The following is a 17916-nucleotide window of genomic DNA, read 5'->3' on the forward strand; positions in this document are numbered from 1 at the left end:
CCTCGCCCTGAGTCAAAAGATCTTTGGCATAAGCGTGGACATGGTTGAAAAGGGACGAAATTAGGGAGGGCAAGACCAATCGCTGGTCCTAGAAGACGGATGTGATGAGAAACAAAGGGGTGCACACTGTTTTCAGCGTGCCACTCACTATCGACGACTCATTGGATATCATAATGGCCTTGTGGCCAAGTGGGTGTCGAAGAGGTATGGCAGACATTCAACTGTCAACCTTGACAACGCAATTGGTTTGTCCCCCCTCCCGCCACCAAATATGACTCAAGCAAAAACAAGAATCAACTGGAACGTTGCAGCGGATTCTCGTGCAAGGTTTGGCGCATGGCGCGGCGCGATCCGCGATCTGACACACGCGACCCAAATCCCCGGCCCCGCGTCGAGATGCGCGCTTTTGATTGGTCGACAACGCGAAGGCTACGCCTACGCATCGCGGTCAAACGCCAATTCTCCGCCCAGATCCAAGCCAGTTGGGAAGCATCCCGTTGGATGACAGGACATCGGCAGCCCTGCACGGAAAGGAAAAAAAAAAGCTCACGCATAAACCCCATTGTTTCGCGGAGCTGATTGGCCATCGAGGCCACTTACACAAGCCAAGCAACCCGAGGCTACTGCAGCTGCGGCATGACAAGGGTTCTTTCTCGTTCACTCACCGACCATTCAACGGCCAGTCTCCGCAGCGACGATGCTGCATCCTTTTGCTCACGAAGCCCGACGAGCGTGGGCCAATCGGTGCGCGAATCTCGCGCGAGCTCTCTTTCTTCAAGGCCCCGCCGCTCTTCTTCCCCCCCGCCGTCGTACTGCTCTGTCGCCCCAGCGCTATCGAGAAACCACTCCCCCTGGTCGGGTGGCGTTCGTTTCGTTTCGTTTTCGTGCTATGCCGTAGAACAAGCTTACCTTTTGAGGTGCGTGGCTGGATGCAAGTCCCTCTGCAGGCAGGTGGAAGGTGGAGGGAAAATGATGCCCGCGCAGGAGTGCATGGAAAGTAGAACGATCAGTCAAGAGGGTCATGGTCGGGATATATACCGACCTTGCTGCTTCCCTTTCTGGGTGGCCACTTTTTGTGGCCTTGATTCTTTGTTATTCATTCTTTGTTGCAACGACAGCCGGTCAAGAGACAGCGTTGCTATTCAGTAACTTGACTTGACTAACACCAGACTTGCTCTCACTCGTGAGTATCAAAACAGTAACACCAGCAACACTTGTATGCAACCATCAAACGACTTATCCCCATCACTCCAAATATCTCCAGCTACTATATTCATCCTTCTGTCCTGCCCAGCCCAGCCCACCCAATGAGACCGATATGGCGTCCACAGAACAGCAGTTTCTCGCCCTCTTGAGAAGCGACCACATCAAAGACCGCCTCCTGCCACTCCTCTCCACCAGCGACCTCTGCGCCGTCCGGCAGTCCTCCTCGGCCTGCTGCAACCTGCTCACGAAACGGCTCTTCACCCGTGTGCACATCACCTTTACGGCCAACACCTTTACCAAGCCGTGCCGAGTGGCGGCGCTCGGCCGCATCGGGCACCACGTCGAGCACCTCACCTTTTACCTGCCGCACTCGGACGCCACCTTTTTGCCGCCCCTCATCCACCCGGAGACGGGCCGCGAGATCAGCTTCCTGTACACGCCGCACACGAGCATGGGCTCGGCGCTCACGCGGCCCAAGTACGCCAGCACGGAGCTCGGCGACATCCTCACGCAGCAGTACCCGCCACTGTTCCACGCGGCGACCAACGTGCCGAGCTTCATCCACGCCTTGTCCCGCCTCGCCGGCATCCGCCACCTGACGGTCCGCTGTCCCGGCCAGAACCCGGCTGAGCGCTACCGCCGCGACATTGTCGACTACGCCCTCATCAGCCTGCGCATCGCCGTCGAGCGCGCGCCCCTCACCACCCTGCACAAGCTGTCCCTCTCGTCGCTGCACCCCGCGGCGCTCACGTACCTGCGCCACGTCAACGGCATCGGCAGCGTGCCCTCGGCCGGCCGCCGCTGGCAGCAGATCCGCAAGCTGCACATGTCTGTCGAGTCGTGGGACTTTGGCAGCGCCTCGCCGGGCCGGGACCACCTCAAAATCATCGACGACTACATCCGCGCGCTCGCGCCGCGCCTCGAGAAGCTCTCCTTCGCCTGGGTCGGCGCCAAGGGCCCGTGTCCCATCGCGCTCGCCGCCGACCCGCTCTTCGCGGCGCCGCGCGCCTCCAAGAAGCTCTTCCACGAGGTCACCTCGCCCATGTCGCCGCTGCCCGTCCGGCCCTCGCGCGCGCCCATCCACATGCCCGCCCTGCGCTACTTGCAGATCCGCAACACGGCCATGAACGCGCCGCAGCTGCGCCACCTCATCAGCGCCCACCAGGCCACCGTCAAGGAGTACGACTTTGAGAACGTCTCCCTCACCGGCAACGGCCGCTGGGACGAGGCCCTCGCTCCCGTAAGCGAGGAGCGCAAGTGGTCCCACAGCGGCCTCGCCGCGGCCTCGCAGTGCGACCTGGTCACGGGCGACAGTGCCGAAGATGACGACGAGCTGCCTAGCCCCAGTGCGGCCGTCGCGGCTGTCGGCAGGGAGCTGCTCGAGCTCGACATTGGCGCTTACGGCTTCGATGACGACGAAAAGACGGTCATTGAGGAGCTGAGTGGGGAGATGGCCGCCACGGGCCAGGTCAGCGAGGCCAGCATGGGCTTCACAACCAGAATCAGAAAGAAGAAGCGCTCCAAGCACCACCATCGTCACCATGGGCACCACGACGAGCACCACCGCAGCAAGCGCAAGCACAGCAGAAGCACCAGCGATCCTGACCCGAAGACGACCCCTCCCCGACCTCCACCTCTACCCCGTTCCCACTCCTCCTCCTCCTCGCAGCCATCTCCCTCCTCATCCTTCTCCTCCCTCCTGCGCCGCCGCCGCCCGTCTCAGTCCTCGTCGTCCGGCCTGTCGCAGCACAAACCATCCCTCGAGACGATCCGCGCGGCCCCCATTCCCGACCCCTTCATCTCGCCGCCCATCCTCTCCGCTGACCCGCAGCCGGTGCTGCTGCAGCCCACCGTGTACGACCCGCACGCGGCGCGCGCGGCGGCGGCGGCGGCCTCATCGCCTGGCGGCGGCTGTGTCGCTGTCGACGACGGCATCACCGCCGTGCAGCGCAACCTCGAGCAGGAAGAGGCGCACCGACTGCTCGCCGAGGACGCGGCCGCGCGCGTCAGCGCTCTGCAGCGCGCCAAGGACGCCCTCATGACGAAGCTGACGCGCGAGTTCTCCAAAAGGCACAGGCCGAGCGGCGACGGTAGCATCTACCGTCAGGCTCACGGACACGACCACAGCCATGGCCAAAGCCACAGTCATGGCGGCGCTGGTAATAACGGCGCCGTCGCGGCGTGTCGCCTGATGGCCGGCCGGGACCTACTCTCTGGCACAAGCAGCTACTACACCGGCAACAGCGACTTTGTTCTCGAGGACAGGCGCACCATGGACAGTCAGACGGCGATGGTCCCGCTCATGTTTAGTCGCGCGTAAGACGAACAGAGCAGTCAACTCACACTCACGGGTCGTCATGGCAGACACGCTTCCAAAGAGTGTATGTAATGAATATCACGAACTTAGCACTGACGGCCTTGGACATATGCACTCTTTTTTTCCCTTCTTCTTCTTCTTCCTTTTTCAATATTTCTTTTCTTTCGAATGCACATCATTCCTGTCATTAACATGTATTTTCTCATCTTTTCTAGCGTACAATCTTTCAAAATACATGACACATTCAGTATCCACCAATTGAAATACACATTGTGATGACTGCCCGCCCTTTACGAACTTTCCTTGATAATCGTCTGCAGCGCCTTGACGTAGTCTGCCACCTCCTTGGCACCCGTCAGCGTGAGGTCCCTCCGCCTCCCCTCCACCGTGACCACGGGCACCGCGTCCACGTCCTGCCCGTTGGACCGCAGCCGGTCCTTGACCTGCCGCAGCCCCAGGTCCTTGTCTGCCACGACCCGGTGCGCCTCGGCCTCGTCGACGCCCGCCTCCACGCAGGCCGCGACGAGCGTCTCCTCCGCGGCCGGGTGCTGCTCCCGCGCAAAGTAGCGCGCGTACAGCGCCTCGACGAGCCGGCCCGTCCGGGCCTCGGTGCCGCCGTGCGCCGCGTCCTGGAAGTGCTGCAGGACGCGGTGCGCCTGCAGCGTGTTGCCCATGCGGCCGCCGAAGCGGAGCGAGACGCCCGCCGGCGCGAGCATGTCCGTCATGTGCGCCTGGTAGAGGCGCTGCGCGTCCGCGTTGCCCATGTGCTTGTTGGCGAGGTACCACTCGTTCTTGTCCACGCTGTCGGGGAAGTCGGGATACAGCTGGTAGGGCTCAAAGTAGAGCGTGAAGTTGACCTTTTGGCCATTCTCGCTGATGCGGACCTGCTGAAGAGCTTCGTTGACTCTGTGGATTGGTTTGTCTGAGCATCATATTCTAAACATTGCTAGGAAAACTGATATCATCATTACCTTCCCTTTGCCAAGTATGTCCTTGAAAGAAATATGTCAGTCGTAGTGCAGGTGAGGAGACGGCAAGTAAGCCTACCAAGGGCATATTGTGTCAAGGGTGAATGTGACTCGAGATTCATACATGGTCATCAACACTCCTTAGGTAACCAATCGGATGAAAGTTACTCATTAGGATGTTCCATCACGAATGCACGATGCCAATCGTGGTATACATCACAGGTCCAGCGGATGCGGGGTCGTCATCGGACGCGGAGAACAGAAGCTAACAAGCAACCCACTAGTTCAATCCCAAGGTCGTAACAATTATTCTCTCCATATGCTAATTTTGTTCCTTGTAAAATCGCTAAATTTATCATGAGACATTTTATAAAACCCCCAACACCAAGAGTGTTTAATCAAACGTGACCTTGCTGCCCGTATGCTCAACCACTCTGCCCGTCAGTCGCGCCGTCTGGATATCCTCTGCGCCCTCTGCCTTCTTGGGCCGGTACTGTCTTCTATCGCCACCACCCTCACGCGGTCCGCGCTGCCCGCCGCCGCCATTGGCCGCGTTGGCCGGCCTGTCCTTGCCGAATCGTTTCTTGTAGCGGGCCTGGTCGTCCTCGGCCAGCTCGAGTTTAAGTTCGCGGCCGAGCATGCGGTTAACGTACCACTTGCGCGTCTTGAACTGCTTCTGCTGCTGGCCGTTCTTCTTCTTGGCTTCCTTTGCGTCCTCATCCTTCTCGTCATCGTCGTCGTCGCCACTGGCGCCGGCGACGTCATCACGGAAATCGTCTTCCGTCTCGACGGCCTCCTTGATCTTGACAAAGCCCTTGACCGCCCACGCAGCAGCCTCGGCCTCCTTGAACTTGACCCAACCGTAGCCCTTGCATTTGCCCGTGTCTTCAAAGGTCGCGATCTTGGCCCATTCAATCTCGCCGCATTTTTCAAAGTTGCGTCGCACGTCCTCCTCGGTCGTCTTGAAGCTCATGTTGCCGACAAAGACCTTGCGGCTGGCGTTAGGGTCTACGGTGGGCTGCAAGCCTTTCCGGCCCTCGGCGCCATCCTCCTTCGCCTCGGGCTCTTTTTTCGGACGGCCCTCGTATGATTTGGAGTCCTTTATCAGTAATCGGCGGCCATGCCACTCGGTTTCTGACAGTGCAATGGCGGCGACTTTGCCGCCAACGTCGGAAAAGTCGACATAGGCAAAGCCCTTGTTGGTCGGCGGTTCGTTTTTGTCACGGCCGGGCGTCTTCGACAGCGGTAGCTTCACGCGCGTAATCATCTCAGTGGTAAGAACGCCTCCTGAATTGTCAATGAGCCACTGACGCAGCTCTTGCGGCGTCACGGTGAAGCGCAGGTTGCCAATCCAGACGCCGTGTTCCGAGCGGGCCGCCTTATCGTCTTTCTTGTCCTTGTTCGCGGGTTCTTCACCTTCGAGATCGTTGTTATCGTTGTCCTTTTTCGCTTTCGAGGTAACACTTTTGCCTTTCTTCATCGCACGACGCGCGCGTTTCGATGGCGGCTCGGGGGCTGCGAGATCAACTTCGATCTCCTCGACATCAGCCTTGCGCTTCGAGGCATTGCTCTCGGGCGCAACGTCCACGGGGGACATTTCCTTGTCGTCGGAGGACATGGGATTAGTGCAGAAATAGCTCTAGCGGAAACGACTCTTGTAGAGAAAATGAAAATGGTTCCCAAAAGATAATATATTCTGGACGGCTTCCAAATTCCGTCCCGCCAGTACTTTGGCAGAAATTTTTTTGGGCCTGGGGCCGATAAGGCTTATCGTCGCAAGGTACGTACTGTTTCCGTAGAGCTCACTACTTGTGTTATTGGAGGATGACGGTCACTTTCAAATGAAAATATTGGAGAACTATCCGTTTCAGTATATGAGAGTTTTCCAGTCTTTTCTGATCATTGCCTGCATGGCCCAAATTGGTACTCATATCAGCCAGGCAATGGTGTCTGGTTTTCGTGTACCCAGCCACGCCGGTAGTGGTGACAGTTGGTGCTACCGCCGTACGGACTCGAAGAAGTCTCACACGATGAAATATGTTTATCCGTCAAGCGGCATCGGTAACACAATCCTTCTTTCTGCTTGATTTGGTCATTATGGGAATCTCGCTCACCAATCTCGAGAAAATATCATTAACATTGCTTGTCAAGCCGCACTTCGAAGCACCTCCACTTGTCTTAGCAACTTATGTAAAAAACGAAGCTAGCCTTCAGCTTGTCGAGGCTGTCGTCGAATAATTTCATAGCGTGGCTGGTACCTCGCAGATCGTATGACCTTTGATGGACGATAGCACGCATTGCGCTGCGACTCAGATAGGTCTCTTGCATATCTCTGTCAAATTTGCAAACTTCGTCGCAACGCACAATTGAGTGGAAAATGGCAATCAGGAATTTCAAAGCAGGATGAGCTGTAAATGAGCATTTAGGGAATCTTTCTTTGCAAAGATATACTAGCATTCATCATCAAGTAAGCTATGGTGCTGTAAAGTAGAAAACAGACTACATTAGTCGTGAAGTCGTGACATATAACAACGAAAAAGAGCACGACAGAGGCAAAGACGGTGTACAGACATCGTTAATCTGCCCTCACTGCGCTAGTATCCTCAATCTTATCCCCCATAGCCTTAGCTTAAACCATAAGATAGGCTGCGGCAACCAGGCCACCTACTGCGTAGACGGCCTGGGCTGTCACGGCGGCGGCGGCGTTAGGGGTCGTCGACGAAGCAGCCGCGCTGGAACTTGAGGCACCGGAGGACTGAGGGCTGCTGCCAGAAGTCTGGGCCACGGTCGCAGTTGTCCCAGGTGCCGATGCGGTGCCGCTGACGCTGCTGCTCGATGCGGCTGAGGTAGGCCGTCCGGACTGGCCCGACGAAGTGGCCGTGGCACTGCTGCCACCGCCGCCGGCACCTCCGGTGGCAGGGTGGCTGCGATCGATCGTGGTGGTGAGCTGGCTAACGTCGGTGGGACGAGTGACATCGACCGTGACACTGGCGACCTCGGTGCTGGCTGCTGCCGCGTTGTACGTGGTGCTGGAGAAGCCACACACAGAAAGAATCTCGTCAATGTCTGAGTGCGCAGTTGTAATTAGCTTCTGGTCTGCGAGAGAGACATGAGCAGCTACATACCCCTTAGGTCATCCTTGTCCGCGTGGTCGTCACGCTTCGGCTTCCGGGACTGGTGCATGCAATCGGCACAGAGAGCAGCAATCTTGCCAACGTCGAAGCTCTTGTTGGTGCAAATGCACTGGTTCTGGAGGAGGTGCTCATCGCGGTCATTGTCACTGCGCAGGTCTACATCACACCTGTCCGAGAGTGTGGTAATCGGCCTGCAGATGGCCTTGCAAGACGTGGGCACATCGTCGATGTCCAGGTCAACGTCCGCATTAGCGCCAAGGACAAACTGGGCAATGGCTAGAGCGATGGTGGTGGTGTGGCGCATGCTGGCGATGTAAGTGAAATGGATTTAGAGTTTTTAACCTGATCTTGATGTGCAGCTTTGGTGAATGGAAGTGTGGGAGTAATCTGAGATGGGGAGATTATGAAACTCGAAGAGGGATTGGAAGCATTAATAAATACATGATATTCCAGAACGACCAAAAATAGTACGTACCAATGAATCCTTCCGCCAACACGTCATGGATACTGCCACTGGGAAGGATGTTGTGGATGTGGGCGCCTTTGCTGGGGTACAAGGGAGGAGGAGTGAGGACGCATGAGAGGTAACTAGATGCTCCTTGTCACAACCCAATTTCTGTTTCACAGCACAACTATAATTAGAGTCTCTGCAACTCAATCTCAGGATCTATTCTTTACCAGGATCTCAAGTAATCATCAGAGCTGCTCAGCCACGATCTGATGCGCGGAGCCCCAAGAATAGAAAATATTACGTGTGTCGTCGGATTAGCTTCGCTATTCGCGATGGGCTTCGGGCTCTCGCTGTTGACCCAAGTACCTGAATGAGGGCGGATGGAAGACAACCGTCCATCATTGCCCAACTGCGGCAAAGTGGTGGAGCAGGCTCACACTATCCCGGTTGCCAAGAGGGCTGAGTTGTTGCAGAGGCAATTGGGAACCCCGCTTGCCATTCTGTCCAGCCACAATATGGAAATATCCTGGTTTGCCTAGCAAGGCTTTCTGGTTGGCGATACAATCAGCATGAATGCGAAAGCCGATCTCGGGCAAAGGCGTGTTCGATAGCTTTAAATGCAGCTCAACCCAACTTCGGCTTGTAGCCGCGGGCTTTGTGCGGAATCCCAACGTTTAACGTGTCATGACACCCTCGGCTTACATTATTAATGAAGCTGCAGGGCTGCCTACTCCTCGGTCGATGAGCGCATTTTCTCGCTTTGTTGTTGCTACCATAGAATATCCTGACTGCACAGCAAACAGTAAAACGCGACCATTGGGCAAGACAATCCGCCGGAGGCAGCCAACTGATTTTAGATGGTGCTATCGGTGCTCTGGGTTGGGTAGTATCGAACACTTGCATGGCCTACTCCCAAATTAGCAGCTTATTATTATTAGCCAACTAGTTGCTCTACCCAGTAGTCAACATGTAAGCTTGGCGATCAGTACCAGCGCCAAGCCCGAATTCCCTGCTTACTACATCTCCCGACAACAAAATATAGTACAATGTATTGAGAAAGCTGATCATGGCACTGTGATAGGTCCATCATAAGAACAGGGTGGGGAGAAGGGCGAAGAGATCAACGGAAACGGCCGGTCGCCGTTACATTGGCAAGTTTGCTGCTTGACAGGTCAATGGAGGCTTGCTTATGACGTTGCAAGAACAATGAACGGCCTACAAAATACTATTTTCCAATGCTTGTATGTCTGTAAATTCAATATTTACCTCAATTAGGTGAGTAGCATGATCGATGTGCATGGAACGTAATCATTCTGTAGTATTGCTCTACAACATTCACTATAGGGTAGCGATTGGTAAGTAGCCACTCGCTTCAGCAGGAAGCTGGCGGATAATGATTGTTCCGACACGTCCAGTACTCAGAACCCAGCAACCCGAGGGGTTACCTGAAGTATCCAACGACGAATATCGAAGCTATTTACCGAACTTATTAGATATAATCCGTGCTCAGGAGTGTACAAAAACACGATTCCAATGTTCCATTGCTCTGCACACCCTTGGTGCATAGTATGGCAGGTCAATCACCTTCCTCAATTAGAAGCTTAGCAGTAAGCATACTTCGCCTGCGAGCATGTGTTCGCGGAGCTAATACCAAGCAAGTGTGATTATTGTCGGATCAAGAGGCTTCGAGTAAGTCTAATAGCCCCTCGCCCAACACAACCTTCAACTCACAACTGTAGTGCTCAAAAGAGCGGCCAACATGTAGTGTTTGCACACGATATGGCGAAACGTGCCATTACAGCGGCAGAACCCATAGATCTCCGCTCACTCGATCGTAGGCTACCATCGCATAGTACCAATTGTGCGCGAATACTTACCATCACCAGGCACCTCACGGAGGTCGAGAACCGTCTGGCCCGTGTAGAAGGCTTGTTTAGCCAGCTCCTCCCAGAAATCAATATCGATGCGGCGTTATCGCAACAAGCATCGCGTGCGCAACCTCCCATTGCCTTAGCATCAAGAAAGAGCATATCGCAAGGCAGTGCCACACATATTGACATCTCAGAAGCCGTGCCGGAAGAAGCAGATGGCTTCGATTGGCACGAAAACGTGCATGAGATTGTTGATGGGATGGCATCGCTTTCCGTTGAGCCGAGAGGTGCTGGATACTTGGGTATGTAGCGCGTTCTCTCCTTTTCAGGAAAAGAAAAAAATTTCGTACTTTGCTGAATTCCGCAGGTTCAACGGCTGGCGTGTATTTTGTCAGATCTCTGCTATTCTGGATTGGTCAGTCGGGAACTCTCTTCACTGACCACTTGAGAAGTCATCCCTTACCGGAGAACTCACGGCTGAATACCGCGGTCATAACCCGGCACATAACGGACAACCTAGTGGACCGCTACTTCTCCGTTTACCATCTTTGCTATCCGTTCGTCCACGAAGCAGCATTCAGGGCACAACTCGACGAGGCTCATCTACGTCCGCAGCGGCCTTCGTGGCAGATGTTGCTTCATACTATCATGGCGCTCGGGGCATGGTGTGCCAATGACGCCGACAGTGCGCTTGATGACCAGCTCTACCACCGAGCTTTATCATTCTCGGAGGATAGGTCATTATTCGGAGGCGCGGATTTAACATTCGTGCAAGCTCTAGTCCTGCTCGGCAATTTGGTTCAGAAGCGCAACAAGCCCAACACCGGTTCCAATTTTCTAGGGCTTGCTGTGCGCATGGCCATCAGCCTTGGCTTACATAGAGAATTGCCCAATTGGAAGATTGGCCCGCTGCAGCGAGAAATACGCCGACGGGTTTGGTGGGGTTTGTACATGTTTGACAGTGGTGCTTCAACTACGTTTGGTCGGCCAATTCTGCTTCCCGGGGAGGAGGCTATGGACGTATATCCCGTCCGCAATATTCATGATAAGGTAGTCATTTCCAAACTTTAGTATTTGTGAAACTTGCTGACGTAACGCAGGACCTTACAGACACAACCGAAATTCCACCTGTAGAATGGGATGGACCAACATTATATTCAGGCATGAGACATCAGAGCCGGCTACATGTGAAGTCCAACTTCATCTCGAATCGTCTTCTTTCATCGTCAGGTGTTTCGCCAGAAGAAGCTTTGATGATGAATGGAACCCTGGATGAATGGTGTGACTCATTGCCACGATATATGCGACTAGACGGCGACGACGACCAAATGTCTGCGGAGCCAGGTTTCTACTTCAATAGGGCACGCTTATGGTGGCGTTTTTGGAACCTTAAGATTATAGTCTTCCGCGAAGTGCTTCTGAGACGGGCAGTTGAGAGACGCAGAGGTCATGTTTTGGGGCTTCCCAACGGCGTCAATGAGCAATGTAGCGCAATCGCCATGTCCGCTGCCAGCGCAACGATCGAATCGATCGAGAAGTATACCAAACACCACGAAATCACTGCGCTCGTTACTTGGTATTCGATGTAAGGGGCTTCAAAGAATACAAGGACAATAACATACTGACATGTCTAGCTATTTTACATTCCATGCTTCACTAATCGTTGGCCTGGCAATTATTGGTGACAAAGAAGCGTTGGAGTCGACAAAGAGACATCAAGAGTTTAAGACTGCACGACACATCTTTCGCGATGTATTCGCCGGCAATCAGTTTGCAGGCCGCTGCGCAGATATCCTGGACATCATTGTACCGGAGCAAATTGTCACGACTGAAGATTGGCTGAATATGCAGCCTGATGCTTCGTTTTTAGACTTTTCGACATGGCCTGAATCTGCAAATGAGGCCTTCAATACGTTTGACTGGCCCGATTTTGACTATATGCCAGAATAACGCGGCGGACCAAAAAGAGATTGCATGTATCTCAGCTGGACGAAATCAAAGTGGAAGACGGGTCAATATTTTGTTTATTGTGAAAATGGACAATCGGGAACTAATTCAAAGTCCGCGGTAGGGTAATAGATGCTGGAGAAATCAGTGTCCCAGTCAGCCGCGGGCATACATTCTTGCCGCTCAGCAAAGGAGACACAAGGCCACATTCAGAGATCCTGAATGTAGATATCGGGACAGATCAAGTGTGATCTGACGTACTCGCCGTTGGGAATATCATTTTCTTCAGCCCGAAATAGTGCTGCCTCTCTCGTTGATTCGATCCCGGCTCTCAAGTGCCGCAATGCCAAGCGCTCTCTTACGACATCGGGTGCTACATTGACAAACCACCTATCGACCAGTAAGCGCGGTGCGGAGAGTTTGGTATCCGACAAGCAAAGAAGTACTTACTTGTCATCGACCGCCTGAGAGATCTTGCTCCATGGCTCACGGTCGAGAAGCGTATAGTTGCCTTCTATGATGACAACTTTTGTGCGAGACGAAATGGCTATAGCATCTGGCACGGGATCTTTAATGGCATGATCAAAACTAGGTGCGGTGATGGTAGTTTCGGACTCATCCATGGTCACTGGCATTGCTCTAAGGCGCAGCACTAGCTCCACGAAACCATCTGCATTGAACGTGAATGGTGCCCCTCGTCGTCGCAAAGCCTCATCGGGGTCCAAAAAGGAAGAAAGTGTAGCGAGGGAGAAGTGGAAACCGTCCTGACTGGTTAGTAGAGAAGCAAAATGATTCCGGCCGGTGCATCGCATACCATGGGGAGAACTGCAACTTCTCCAATCCCGTGCCTCATTAGGTCTTGGATCAGCGCATCCGAGATTGTGCTTTTGCCAGAACCCGGCACACCGGCCAAGGCAATCAAGACGCGGTTCCTCGGAGAGCCCTTTTGCAGCTCCAATAGATGATTGACCCGCTGTCTCAGCATCGTAGTGGTCTGGGCCAAATCTTTTTTCATTCTGTGGAGGGGCTCTGCCCGAAAATATAATTTCTCGACAAGTCCAAAACTCGACCAAGTAGGTGACAGGAAACAAAGCAACAGGTTTTCCTGTATTCAGGCCTGGTCATGACATTCTAGAATCTACAAGGAACACAGTGGTCCGGGGACGACCCTCAACTGTGAGTCCAAGACTGAACGTTGGGTGGCACCCTCCACAATATCTCCGAGCAGATGTTCAAGAGGCAACTTTCCTGCCAGTCGCAAACACCTTTAGCCCTAATATTTTTGGGATAAAAAAAAGAACAAGGAAAAGAAAGAACTGTGTGCACTGTTATAAAGAACCCCTGCAAAATCGCCTGCAGTGCAGTAGTCAAGTACAATCATACGAATTACTTCTTTAGTTGTCTGCATCCATACTTGCATGTAATTCCGCCAGCGCCACACCGGAGCACTGTGCTCCGGGCAGTCACTCCGGCAGTCAGTCATGTACGGTTATTAGCCCCGGACTACAGTAGTCCGGGCAGCTCCTCCACTCGTCGCTTGGAGAAACCCCCCGCCTGGGCCGATTTTTGCATAGGACTTTTTTTTTTCTTTTTTTTTTCCCGGGTTGGTACAGGCCTTGCGTCGTGGGTATAAGTACTGGTATCATCTCATCATACAGCATCCCCGGATTTTCTAGGCCAAGATCGTCTCGTCATCGTCTTCTTCCCCGGATTCCTCAAGGTGGATGTCAACTAGTTGCCGCTAGAAGATTCGAAAACCACCAGAATGAATCACGGACAGCCAGCCGATGCAATGAGCGGCGGCGGCGGCGCAAAGAGCAACAATACATGGCGCCTTTTGCGCGACAACCCATACGTCTTTGGGTTGTCTCTCGTAAGCTCCTACTCCCCTGTTCCCGCTCGCCAAGAAAGGACATCAGCTAACAACGAACCAGTTTGCTAGTCTGGGCGGGTTTCTTTTCGGTTACGACCAAGGCGTCGTGTCCGGCATTCTGACAATGGAGTCTTTTGCCGCTCGCTTCCCGCGCATTTACCTAGACGCTGGCTTCCAGGGCTGGTTCGTCTCGACGCTGCTCTTGTGTGCGTGGTTCGGGTCTCTGATCAACGGCCCCGTCGCAGACTACCTGGGTCGAAAAGGTTCCATTCTACTCGCCATTGTAATCTTCACCATTGGCTCTGCCTTTCAAGCTGGTGCAGACTCCATTTCCATGCTATTCGCTGGTAAGTACATGATCAAGAGCCTCCCCCTCCCCCTCCCCCCAAATCGTTCCTCACTTTTGCTGAACAACGGGCATTAGGCCGTGGTGTGGCCGGTCTCGCCGTGGGTATGCTGACCATGGTCGTGCCGATGTACATGTCCGAAGTGTCGACGCCAAATATCCGCGGCACGTTGGTCGTACTCCAGCAGCTTAGCATCACGCTCGGCATCCTCGTCAGTTACTGGCTGGAATATGGAACACAGTACATTGGCGGGCATCGCTGCGCACCCGGCATCCCGTATACCGGTGGTAGTGCAGAGGTTCCTGCTTTTGACCCTCGGCAGGATGTTGGCCCAGGTGGATGCACGGGACAGTCTGACGCTGCCTGGAGAGTCCCCCTTGCTCTTCAGATTGTGCCAGCGCTTGTCCTCGGTGCAGGCATGGTTTTCTTTCCCGAGTCGCCGCGCTTCTTCGTCATGCGCAACAAAAAGGACCAGGCGCTGGCCGCTCTGGCCAAGTTGCGGCGCGTCCATGCTGATACCGATTCAATCCGTTCCGAGTACGCCGCCATCAAGGCAGAAGTGTTATTCGACGAGTCTTTGTGGGAAGACAAGTTCCCAGGCAAATCAGGAATCTCCCTCATGGCCTGCCAATACGCCACACTCGTCTCGACATGGCCAGCATTCAAGCGGCTTGGTATCGGCTGCTGCATCATGTTTTTCCAGCAATTCATCGGATGCAACGCAATCATTTATTATGCGCCGCGCATGTTTGCACAGCTAGGATTAACCGGCAATACGTCCAGCCTGCTTGCCACCGGCGTCTATGGCATTGTCAACACCCTCTCCACACTGCCGGCAGTGTTTTTCATTGACAGGATCGGACGGCGCCCACTCTTACTGTGCGGTGCGGCTGGCACGTTTGCCTCTCTGGTCATTGTTGGCGGCATCATTGGCGGTTACGGATCGTCGCTGGTCAATCACAAGGCTGCCGGCTGGGCTGGTATTGCATTCATCTATATCTACGATGTGAACTTCTCCTATTCATTTGCGCCGATTGGATGGGTACTGCCGTCAGAAATTTTTACTCTAGGCAGCCGATCAAAGGCGATGGCTATCACGACTAGTACTACATGGATGTGCAACTTCATCATTGGACTGGTCACGCCTCGCATGCTCGAGAGTATTGGCTGGGGAACATATATCTTCTTTGCTGCATTTAGTCTTTTGTCATTCCTCTTTGTATATTTTTGGGTGCCTGAGACTCGTGGAAAGAGCCTCGAAGACATGGACGTCGTGTTCGGAGACTCTGCAGCGCATGAAGAAAAGACAAGGTTGATGGGCATCGTAGCAGCGATGGGTTTGCCGGAAGACCCCCTGCCTAGCAAGCCTGAGGCAGATGAGAAAGCTTCCTCGACTATAGTATAGTTTCTTTCTTTGTTCGGAAGGCATGGCTGTTTTCTATAATTGTCTGGTCCTGGTGCGAACTGGGTAGAAAGGTGGCACGAGTTTAACATCGACGGCACTGTGCGGGCTGGGTTGATTGTTGTGCGTTTCTGGGCCGCCATGGGGATCTGCACAGTCCAATGTACCAGGGCGATTGTATATAGACCAACAGGGGGTTTATTGCCAAAAGATGAGATTGGCACCTCTACTGAAAGGGCTAGCCATGGCTGCATGATGGGCGGGCCAAGTTGGCAAGTGCACGAGCACACTTGAGGCAACCGGGCAGCCGGGTAGTGTGAGATACAAACTAGCGTCAGCCGGCACGGCGTCTTTGACGTAATTTTTTTTTGACTGGCGAGGATCGCGAAGCTTTTTCGGGCTGTGTATGAGTGTCAATGTATAGCTAGCCGCCAAGGAGACGGACACGGACACGGAAAGCGTCGAGGCCGAGTGATGGAGAAAGACTGAGAAGTGTCTGGCGTTATGCCGCCATCACAGCAAGATGACCCGATGGAGCCACAGCGGGTGCCACAGCGAACTGGCAGCGAGCCACCGCGAGCCACAGTGGCTGCAACGCTGGACTGGCACACGACTGTCCAAGCCATGGAAAGCAACTGCCGTGAACTGGACGGCCGCCACAACCAAGTCCGGGCTGCATGGCTTGCAGTTTTTGGCCATTTTCGTGCTAATCTACCCCCAAGGGAACCTGTACGTGCCGAGAAGTAGTAGCGTGCGCCCGCTGTACCAGTAATAAGCTGCCCATCAACCCCATACAACCCCATGCCCGCCCACCATCGGGTACTCAGTAGTCGCATAATAGGTACCTATACCTACCTACCTACCTAGATACCCTCCTTTAGGCCGTCACGTGTGGCTTGAGTTTTTTGGGGCGCTTGGGCTGCCCAAAGGCTCACCTCTCACTCTCGCTCACCCAAGCTGGACCATCGCTGGCCAACTCTGCCTGCCCACTCGTCACCGCGGCAAACCATGCTGCTCCACAACAAAAAGCCTCTCATAATCCAATCCCATTGCCCTTGAGTCGCCGGTCCTTTCAGCCCTTTTTTCTCTCTCTCCTCCTCTCCGCTCTCCCAGCAAACCAACGAGCGCCCGTTGCTGTTTCATCGTTGCTGTTTTTATCCTTCTTTCATCACTCTGCCGGCATCGAGGAGCTGAGGCCAGACGCTCACGCCCTGGTGCTGCCTCGTCGCTCCTCACAATCTAAACTTATCGTTCCGAGCAAACGCACCCAGCCTTGAACTTAAGCGGCCACCCACCCAGTCGTCGTCGCCGTCGTCGTCATCACCATTACCACCACTGCACCATGAACCTTCTTCTCTCACCGCAGCCGCCCGTCTTTCCTCACCAGCACGAAAGTCCTCGCCAGTCTCCCCAGCGATCTCGTGAGTCCTCTCCCTTGCATCCGGCCAGCCATGTCTTGGGCTCTCCGCCCGTGCAGTCGGCCACCCATGCTAACGACGGCACCCCCCAAAGAATCCCCTTTCCACAACATGGCCAACCGTAAACGAAAAGCCGACGAAGACGGCGATGGCGATGAGAACATGTCTCCCGTCAATTCTCCGGCCGTACAACCACGCAGCATTGCCAGGCCCTCGAAAAAAGTACGGTCAAACGAGATAACCGGCCGACCTCTCAACTTACCCAGACTCCTTGAAACCCTCGATACCGACCAGCTTCGCACCGTACTCGAAAGGATTTGCGAGTCGCACCCTCAGATCGGTCACGAAGTCGTCACCCAGGCTCCTCGTCCCTCAGTCGACGCTGCTCTGGAGGTCTTGCGTCGATATCAGGACAAGCTCAACGGCTCCATCCCCTACGGAAACAGCAGTGCTGAATACACCTACTATCGTGTCAAGGAGCCTTTAGTGGCACTCGTTGACGCTATCGCCGATTTTACGCCCCAATTCTTGCCTCCCACTGAAACACAACCGACCAAGTCCCTGGAATTTCTCGATCAGGCCACCAAGCTGATCCATGAGCTGCCCGACTGGGAACCTCAAGCCTACCGCCACCACAAGGACTGTGCTTACGACGATATTTCCAGAGCCTGGGCCCTTGTCATCAATGAAGCTGGCAAGCGAGCTGGTGGCTTCAACCTTCACTCTGATGGTTGGGATCAGGCTCTCAACAGACACAACGAACAGTCTGGGGGCCGTCTTGCCGGAGCCATCTCCGCCATGGCAAGCAGTGTTGGATGGATGGGTTCCGGACCCAACCAAAACACCAATGACCAAGGTTCCATCCTGAATCAGATCATGTCCGGCTCCTACGGCTCTCCCGTGCGGGTCGGACCCTGGTAGACGACATGACCAATTTGGACGCAGCCAACTAATAGCACATAATGGCCAACACATACAGCCG

The 17916-nt window shown here is 54.4% G+C and overlaps 8 protein-coding genes across 8 annotated transcripts; 4 read left to right on the forward strand and 4 right to left on the reverse strand.

The window, feature by feature from the left end:
* Positions 1-1318: 1318 nt before the first annotated feature.
* On the forward strand, positions 1319-3526 carry V2A60_003879 (uncharacterized protein; the record flags this gene model as incomplete). Its single annotated transcript, XM_083255204.1, has 1 exon — positions 1319-3526. One exon carries the CDS (start codon positions 1319-1321, stop codon positions 3524-3526), a length of 2208 nt encoding a protein of 735 aa, XP_083111330.1.
* A 287-nt stretch (positions 3527-3813) lies between these two features.
* V2A60_003880 (uncharacterized protein) lies at positions 3814-4617 on the reverse strand (the record flags this gene model as incomplete). The annotated part of the gene is made up of 3 exons (XM_083255205.1): positions 3814-4429; positions 4495-4515; positions 4571-4617. The coding sequence occupies 3 exons, from the start codon at positions 4615-4617 to the stop codon at positions 3814-3816; spliced, it is 684 nt and encodes a 227-aa protein (XP_083111331.1).
* A 268-nt stretch (positions 4618-4885) lies between these two features.
* Positions 4886-6109, reverse strand: V2A60_003881 (uncharacterized protein; the record flags this gene model as incomplete). The annotated part of the gene is made up of 1 exon (XM_083255206.1): positions 4886-6109. One exon carries the CDS (start codon positions 6107-6109, stop codon positions 4886-4888), a length of 1224 nt encoding a protein of 407 aa, XP_083111332.1.
* Positions 6110-7120: 1011 nt separating this feature from the next.
* Positions 7121-7929, reverse strand: V2A60_003882 (uncharacterized protein; the record flags this gene model as incomplete). Its single annotated transcript, XM_083255207.1, has 2 exons — positions 7121-7557; positions 7617-7929. The coding sequence occupies 2 exons, from the start codon at positions 7927-7929 to the stop codon at positions 7121-7123; spliced, it is 750 nt and encodes a 249-aa protein (XP_083111333.1).
* Positions 7930-10595: 2666 nt separating this feature from the next.
* On the forward strand, positions 10596-11897 carry V2A60_003883 (transcription factor domain-containing protein; the record flags this gene model as incomplete). Its single annotated transcript, XM_083255208.1, has 3 exons — positions 10596-10997; positions 11048-11532; positions 11582-11897. 3 exons carry the CDS (start codon positions 10596-10598, stop codon positions 11895-11897), a joined length of 1203 nt encoding a protein of 400 aa, XP_083111334.1.
* A 443-nt stretch (positions 11898-12340) lies between these two features.
* On the reverse strand, positions 12341-12909 carry V2A60_003884 (P-loop containing nucleoside triphosphate hydrolase protein; the record flags this gene model as incomplete). Its single annotated transcript, XM_083255209.1, has 2 exons — positions 12341-12658; positions 12709-12909. 2 exons carry the CDS (start codon positions 12907-12909, stop codon positions 12341-12343), a joined length of 519 nt encoding a protein of 172 aa, XP_083111335.1.
* A 777-nt stretch (positions 12910-13686) lies between these two features.
* V2A60_003885 (general substrate transporter) lies at positions 13687-15519 on the forward strand (the record flags this gene model as incomplete). Its single annotated transcript, XM_083255210.1, has 3 exons — positions 13687-13767; positions 13829-14114; positions 14192-15519. 3 exons carry the CDS (start codon positions 13687-13689, stop codon positions 15517-15519), a joined length of 1695 nt encoding a protein of 564 aa, XP_083111336.1.
* Positions 15520-17045: 1526 nt separating this feature from the next.
* Positions 17046-17855, forward strand: V2A60_003886 (Cut8 six-helix bundle-domain-containing protein; the record flags this gene model as incomplete). The annotated part of the gene is made up of 1 exon (XM_083255211.1): positions 17046-17855. The coding sequence occupies one exon, from the start codon at positions 17046-17048 to the stop codon at positions 17853-17855; it is 810 nt and encodes a 269-aa protein (XP_083111337.1).
* Between the last annotated feature and the right edge of the window lie 61 nt (positions 17856-17916).

This window comes from Cordyceps javanica, chromosome 2 (assembly GCF_051103115.1).
Source record: "Cordyceps javanica chromosome 2, complete sequence".
Lineage (NCBI taxonomy): Eukaryota > Fungi > Ascomycota > Sordariomycetes > Hypocreales > Cordycipitaceae > Cordyceps > Cordyceps javanica.